This window comes from Lepidochelys kempii, chromosome 14 (genome assembly GCF_965140285.1).
Source record: "Lepidochelys kempii isolate rLepKem1 chromosome 14, rLepKem1.hap1, whole genome shotgun sequence".
Classification (NCBI taxonomy): Eukaryota; Metazoa; Chordata; order Testudines; family Cheloniidae; genus Lepidochelys; species Lepidochelys kempii.
In genome coordinates this window covers 45,151,496-45,158,617 of record NC_136393.1, presented here as the reverse complement: position 1 = coordinate 45,158,617, position 7,122 = coordinate 45,151,496, and the positions used below count along the sequence as shown (strand labels likewise).

Below are 7,122 nucleotides of genomic sequence, written 5' to 3'. Positions count from 1 at the left end.
TGGCTGCTCTGAGCAGGGTGGGGGTGGGATTCTGCTACTCTGGCCCTCTCACAGCTTCACGTTTTTTTTTCCTTTCCCATGAGTAGTGGGATTGTGTCTGGGGCAGCAGGTGCTGAGTGGGGGACTCTTGGTGTTTCAGATGCCGGTGACCTTCGAGGAGGTGGCTATTTATTTCACCCAGGGGCAGGGGGCTCTGCTGGACCCCGCTCAGAGAGCCCTCTACAGGGACGTCATGCAGGAGAACTATGAGACGGTGACCTCGCTGAGTAAGAGATTCCCGTCCCCTCAGTTATTAAAAACTGTGGGGTCTGTATGTCTTAATGTGGTCAGGTTCTTCCCTGGTCAGTTGGAGCAGCGGCGAATGGGTTCCATAATGCACAGCTGCCATGTGAGAAATACATGCATTTCGGTGCCTCCTCCACTGGGACACGGGAGTCAAAACCCAATGGACAAGCTAAACCATCCCCACCCCTCCAGCTTTCAAGGGGCATAAATCTGCATTGTCTTGTCTGTCTTGTTTCTTGCCTGCACATAGAATCCCTGTTCATCTCCTGCCTTGGGAATAGCTCCAGCCATGGGGAGAGCTCTGGGCTCTGCAGGTTTAGAAAGAGGCAGGGGCTTAAGTGCAGACCTGTGTTTGAGTCAGCAAGGCCCCCAGAGCGCACAGATCCTGGGAACGCCTAGTGAGGGTGTAGTAATAATTCAACTCACCTCCCCAGACACCGTCCTCTGCGCAAGGGGGCTCAGTGACCCTGTTCCCATCCTCTTGGATTCCACGTTCCTCCAGCAGAGCACAGGGACAGGTTCCACTCACGGAACGTCCTTTGTGACAGATCCTCCACCAATGCTCCATGCACCCTGATCCGGAATCATTTCACCCTCTGCACAGGATTTCCCATTCCCAAACCTGAGCTTATCGCCCGGCTGGAACGAGGGGAAGAGCTGTGGGTGTCCGATCTCCAGGATTTGAAGGACAGAAGGCTTCTGAGGTGCACCAGCACAGGTGAGGCCTGACAGAGAAACCGTCTAGGGAATGAAGGAAAAAGTTGAGAATCCCAAAATACGATGTGAGTAACGCCCTCAGTTCTTCTTCATCTCACCGAGAGCAGGGCTGTGGTCAGCAGATATTGCTCACGCCATTCCACCCTTCCCATCTCTCCTTCCTTGTGAATGTTTGGGTGGGATGTGGAGGCAGAATGCAATTGCTCAGTCTTTGTGTTGGCTTTTCCCTCAGTGCTATTCCTCTTTCTCCCCAGCACAATGACTCCTCCCTGGATTGTGTCTTTCCCAGCAGGTGCTGAGCGAGGGAGTGAGAAGAAGGAGGGGAATCATCATGAGGCAGTTCCTGGGGAAGTGGAACCACAGGGGACCTTTTTGGGAAGAGCTGAAGGGAATTTTTCCCCTTGCTGGAATCAGGGAGAAGCCTGGAGAAATTGGCACAGGTCAGAGAGGCTTCTGATAAACCAACCCAGGAAGAAAGTGGATGAATCTGTGAATGGTGGGGGAGGAGACGAGAATCCCAGAGAGCAGCAGACAAATCCCAAGGAAGAGACACCCTGGCACTGCCTTGAGTGTGGGAAAGGATTCATTGTGAGATCACAACTTGTTACACATCAGACAGTCCATACGGGAGAGAAACCATTTCAATGCTTGGACAGTGGGGAAAGCGTCAATAAGCGCACAGATCTTAATGACCATGGGAGAAGCCACACTGTAGACAAGCCCATTCAATGCGTTGAATGCAGGAAATGTTTCAGTTCAAAGTCAGCACTAAATTCACATGAGAAAAGCCACACAGGAGAAAGACCCCATAAATGTTTAGACTGTGGGAAAATTTTCACATGGAGGTCGGCGCTTGTTAATCATCAGGCAATCCACACAGGAGAGAGACCCCATAAGTGCTTCGACTGTGGGAAAAGTTTCACATGGAGGTCGGTGCTTGTTAATCATCAGGCAATCCACACAGGAGAGAGACCCCATAAGTGCTTCGACTGTGGGAAAAGTTTCGTACGAAGGTCAAACCTTGTTCAACATCAGGCAATCCACACGGGAGAGAGACCCCACAAGTGTTTGCACTGTGGGAAAAATTTCATACAGCGGTCAACCCTTGTTAAACATCAGGCAATCCACACAGGAGAGAGACCCCACAAGTGCTTTGACTGTGGGAAAAGTTTCAAGCAGAAATCAGTCCTTGTTCGTCATCAGGCAATCCACAGAGGAGAGAGACCCCACAAGTGCTTGGACTGTGGGAAAAGTTTCATACGAAGGTCACGCCTTGTTCGTCATCAGGCAGTCCACACAGAAGAGAGACCCCACAAGTGCATTGACTGTGGGAAAAGTTTCAAGCAGAGGTCAGACCTTGTAAAACATTGGGCAGTCCACACAGAAGAGAGACCCCACAAGTGCTTTGACTGTGGGAAAAGTTTCAAGCAGAGGTCATACCTTGTAAAACATTGGGCAGTCCACACAGAAGAGAGACCCCACAAGTGCTTTGACTGTGGGAAAAGTTTCAAGCAGAGTTCACACCTTCTTAAACATCAGGCAACCCACAAACGAGAGAGACCCCACAAGTGTTTGGACTGTGGGAAAAATTTCATACAGCGGTCAACCCTTGTTAAACATCAGGCAATCCACACAGGAGAGAGACCCCACAAGTGCTTTGACTGTGGGAAAAGTTTCAAGCAGAAATCAGTCCTTGTTCGTCATCAGGCAATCCACAGAGGAGAGAGACCCCACAAGTGCTTGGACTGTGGGAAAAGTTTCATACGAAGGTCACGCCTTGTTCGTCATCAGGCAATCCACACAGAAGAGAGACCCCACAAGTGCTTTGACTGTGGGAAAAGTTTCAAGCAGAGGTCATACCTTGTAAAACATTGGGCAGTCCACACAGAAGAGAGACCCCACAAGTGCTTTGACTGTGGGAAAAGTTTCAAGCAGAGTTCACACCTTCTTAAACATCAGGCAACCCACAAACAAGAGAGACCCCACAAGTGTTTGGACTGTGGGAAAAATTTCATACAGCGGTCAACCCTTGTTAAACATCAGGCAATCCACACAGGAGAGAGACCCCACAAGTGCTTTGACTGTGGGAAAAGTTTCAAGCAGAGTGCACACCTTCTTAAACATCAGGCAACCCACAAACGAGAGAGACCCCACAAGTGCTTTGACTGTGGGAAAAGTTTCAAGCAGAAATCAGTCCTTGTTCGTCATCAGGCAATCCACAGAGGAGAGAGACCCCACAAGTGCTTGGACTGTGGGAAAAGTTTCATACGAAGGTCACGCCTTGTTCGTCATCAGGCAGTCCACACAGAAGAGAGACCCCACAAGTGCATTGACTGTGGGAAAAGTTTCAAGCAGAGGTCAGACCTTGTAAAACATTGGGCAGTCCACACAGAAGAGAGACCCCACAAGTGCTTTGACTGTGGGAAAAGTTTCAAGCAGAGGTCATACCTTGTAAAACATTGGGCAGTCCACACAGAAGAGAGACCCCACAAGTGCTTTGACTGTGGGAAAAGTTTCAAGCAGAGTGCACACCTTCTTAAACATCAGGCAACCCACAAACGAGAGAGACCCCACAAGTGCTTTGACTGTGGGAAAAGTTTCATGCAGAGGTCACACCTTGTTGAACATCAGGCATACCACACAGGACAGAGACCCCACAAATGCTTGGATTGTGGGAAAAGTTTCATAATAAAGTCACACCTTGTTCAACATCAGGCAATCCACACAGGAGAGAGACCCCACAAATGCTTGGATTGTGGGAAAAGTTTCATAACAAAGTCACACCTTGTTCGTCATCAGGCAGTCCACACAGAAGAGGGACCCCACAAGTGCTTTGACTGTGGGAAAAGTTTCAAGCAGAGATCAGCGCTGGTTAAACATCAGAGAATCCACACAGGAGTGTGACTGTATAAGTGCTTGGACTGTGGGAAAAGTTTCACATGGAGATCAGATCTTGTTCAACATGGAAGAATCTATACAAGAGAGAGACCCCCACAAGCGCTTAGACTGTGGGAAAAGTTTCAGACAGAGATCATACCTCATTAAATATGGGAGAATCCACACAGGATGGACGTGGTCCACTCCCAATGACTGATGAGGAGGGGTCAATACCAACAAAGGGAAAATTGCTTTTGTAGTGAGCCAGCCACTCCTAGTCCCTATTCAGGCCCAAATTGATGGTGTTAAGTTTGCAAATGAATTGTCGCTCTGGAGTTTCTCTCTGAAGTCTGTGTTTGAAGTTTTTTGGTTGAAGGATGGCTACTTTTAAATCTGTTATTGAATGTCCAGGGAGAGTGAAATGTTCTGCTACTGGCTTTTGTTTGTTACCGTTCCTGATGTCATATTTGTGTCCATTTATTCTTTTACATAGAGACTGTCCGGTTTGGCCAATGTACGTGGCAGAGGGGCATTGCTGGCCCATGATGGCATAGATCACATTGATCGATGTGCAGGTGAATGTGCCCCATATGACATGGCTGATATGGTTAGGTCCTATGATGGTGTCGCTAGAGTAGATATGGGGACAGATTTGGCAATGGAATTTGTTGCAGGGATTGGTTCCTGGGTTAGTGTTTCTGTGGTGTGGTGCTGGTGAGTATTTGCTTCAGATTGGGAGCTGTCTGTAAGCGAGGACTGGCCTGCCTCCCACAGTCTGTGAGAATGAGGAATCGTTTTCCAGGATAGGTTGTAGATCGTTGATGATGTGCTGGAGAGGTTTTAGTTGGGGGCTGTACATGATGGCCAGTGGTGTTCTGTTATTTCCCTTGTTGGGCCAGTCCTGTAGAAGGTGACTTCTGGGTCTCCATCTTGCTTTGTCAGTCTGTTTCCTCACTTCCCCAGGGGAGTATTGTAGTTTTAAGAATGCTTGATAAAGATCTTGTAAGTGTTTGTCTCTGCTTGAGGGATTGGAGCAAATGCGGTTGTATCTTGGGGCATGGCTGTAGACAATGGATCGTGTGATGTATCCTGGATGGAAGCTGGAGGCATGTAGGTAAGTATAGAGGTCAATAGGTTTCCAGTATAGGGTGGTATTTATGTGACCATCACTTATTTGCACTATAGTTTCCAGGATCTCTTGTGTGGATTGGTCCAGGCTGAGGTCGATGCTGGGGTGGAAATTGTTGAAATCCAGGTGGAATTCTTCAAGGGCCTCCTTCCCATGGGTCCATAGGATGAAGATGTCATCAATGTAGCGCAAATAGAGGAGGGGGCGCTAAGGGACGAGAGCTGAGGAAGCATTGTTCTAAGTCAGCCATAAAGATGTTGGCATGCTGTGGGGCCATGCGGGTACTCCTAGCAGTCCCGCTGACTTGAAAGTATAAATTGTCCCCAGATCTGAAATGGTTGAGGGTGAGGACAAAGTCACAAAGCTCAGCCACCAGGTGTGCCGTAGCCTCATCAGGGATAATGTTCCTGACAGCTTGTAGACCATCCTCATGTGGAACATTGGTGTAAAGAGCTTCTACATCCATGGTGGCCAGGATGGTGTTTTCAGGAAGATCACCAATACGTTGTAGTTTCCTCAGGAAGTTGGTGGTGTCTCGAAGATAGCTGGGAGTGCTGGTAGCATAGGGTGTGAGGAGAGAGTCCACATCGCCAGATAATCCTGCTGTAAGAGTGCCGATGCCTGAGATGATGGGGCGTCCAGGATTTCCAGGTTTATGGATCTTGTGTAGCAGATAGAATACCCCTGGTCGGGGCTCTAGGGGTGTGTCTGTGTAGATTTGTTCCTGTGCTGTAGCAGAGAGTTTCTTGAGCAGTTGGTGTAGTTTCTTTTAATACTCCTTAGTGGGATGGAGGACAGTGGCCTTTAGAATGTGGTAGAATCCTAGAATACGAGGGTTGGAAGGGACCTCAGGAAGTCATCTAGTCCAACCCCCTGCTCAAAGCAGGACCGATCCCCAATTAAATCGTCCCATCCAGGGCTTTCTCAAGCCCACTCCACTGCTTTCCCTTCATCCACAGAACCAGTTATCTCGTCATAGAAGGCAATTAGATTAGTCAGGCATGACTTGCCCTTGGTGAATCCATGCTGACTGTTCCTGATCACTTTGCTCTCCTCTAAGTGCTTCAGAATTGATTCCTTGAGGACCTGCTCCATGATATTCTACACAACTCAGAGATAGATGTAGGTTTCATTTTTAGAAGGTACACACTATACATTTTAAAACAGTGATTTATTTTGAAAACTTTTCAGGTTAGTTTTACAGCTATATCAGACAATGAATGATTGTTTGGTTATTTCATTTCATTTATTTGCATTTGGTTATTTCATTGTTTGGTTATTTCATTCATGCCACGCGGTGGAGGAGAACATCACCAGACAGATGTTTAAATTGTTTTATTTCACTAAAACAACTACGTTAAGTATTCTGGATTTTTTTCTTCAACAGCAAAGATATAATATTTTAACAGAAAAGCATATGTCCATCGTTTCTCACATTTATCTGCAGACTTCTTCTCCTTGTCCAGATCTATTCCGCCTCCAACATTCTTCTATTCATTCAACTTTTTGAAACTTTGCACTTTTGGAGAGGGGTAAGGGATTGACTCTGTGTACACAAATTTGCAGGGGGACAATAGAGGTGAGGTCTGTTATTTCTCACCTCTCTATATTAATTGATTTTAAAACATTTTGGCTGTTCACAAACATGTTACCTCTGGAGACACAAAGCCACAGTTTGAGAACTGGGAAACTAAGCATCTCTGATGGGATCTTCTAGACTGAGCACTGAGTCCCACTGGGTAGATGGAAAGATTAACCTAAATAATCTATACAGAAGCCTGTGGAACCCCATAAAATTGGGTCCCTAATCCATCAACTATTGGAACTCATGTACAAAACTTTTCTTAAACATTCCATGAATATATTGTCTCATACTATAGAATTAGAATTTACAATCCCTATTCCAGGATGAGATATCTTTGAGCTGTAATGTATCTTAATTAAACGTATCTTTAGATAAGTTTTTTCCTCAAAAAGCATTTTATCAAAAAAAAATCCAATTTAAATAAAAACACTGATTTTTGTTTAACTCATTGATTTTTATCCAGCCTGGGAAGCAGTGTAAAACGTGCCCTGGGATGGAGAATTAAGCAGTTCAACAGTCCAGATTGTAC

The 7,122-nt window shown here is 46.6% G+C and overlaps 1 protein-coding gene across 1 annotated transcript; it reads left to right on the top strand.

Moving 5' to 3' along the window:
- Window positions 1-232: 232 nt before the first annotated feature.
- LOC140897515 (uncharacterized) lies at window positions 233-3,981 on the top strand. Its single transcript, XM_073310234.1, has 3 exons — window positions 233-266; window positions 788-1,003; window positions 1,295-3,981. Exons 1-3 carry the CDS (start codon window positions 233-235, stop codon window positions 3,904-3,906), a joined length of 2,862 nt encoding a protein of 953 aa, XP_073166335.1. The 3' UTR covers window positions 3,907-3,981.
- The last annotated feature ends 3,141 nt before the right edge of the window (window positions 3,982-7,122 follow it).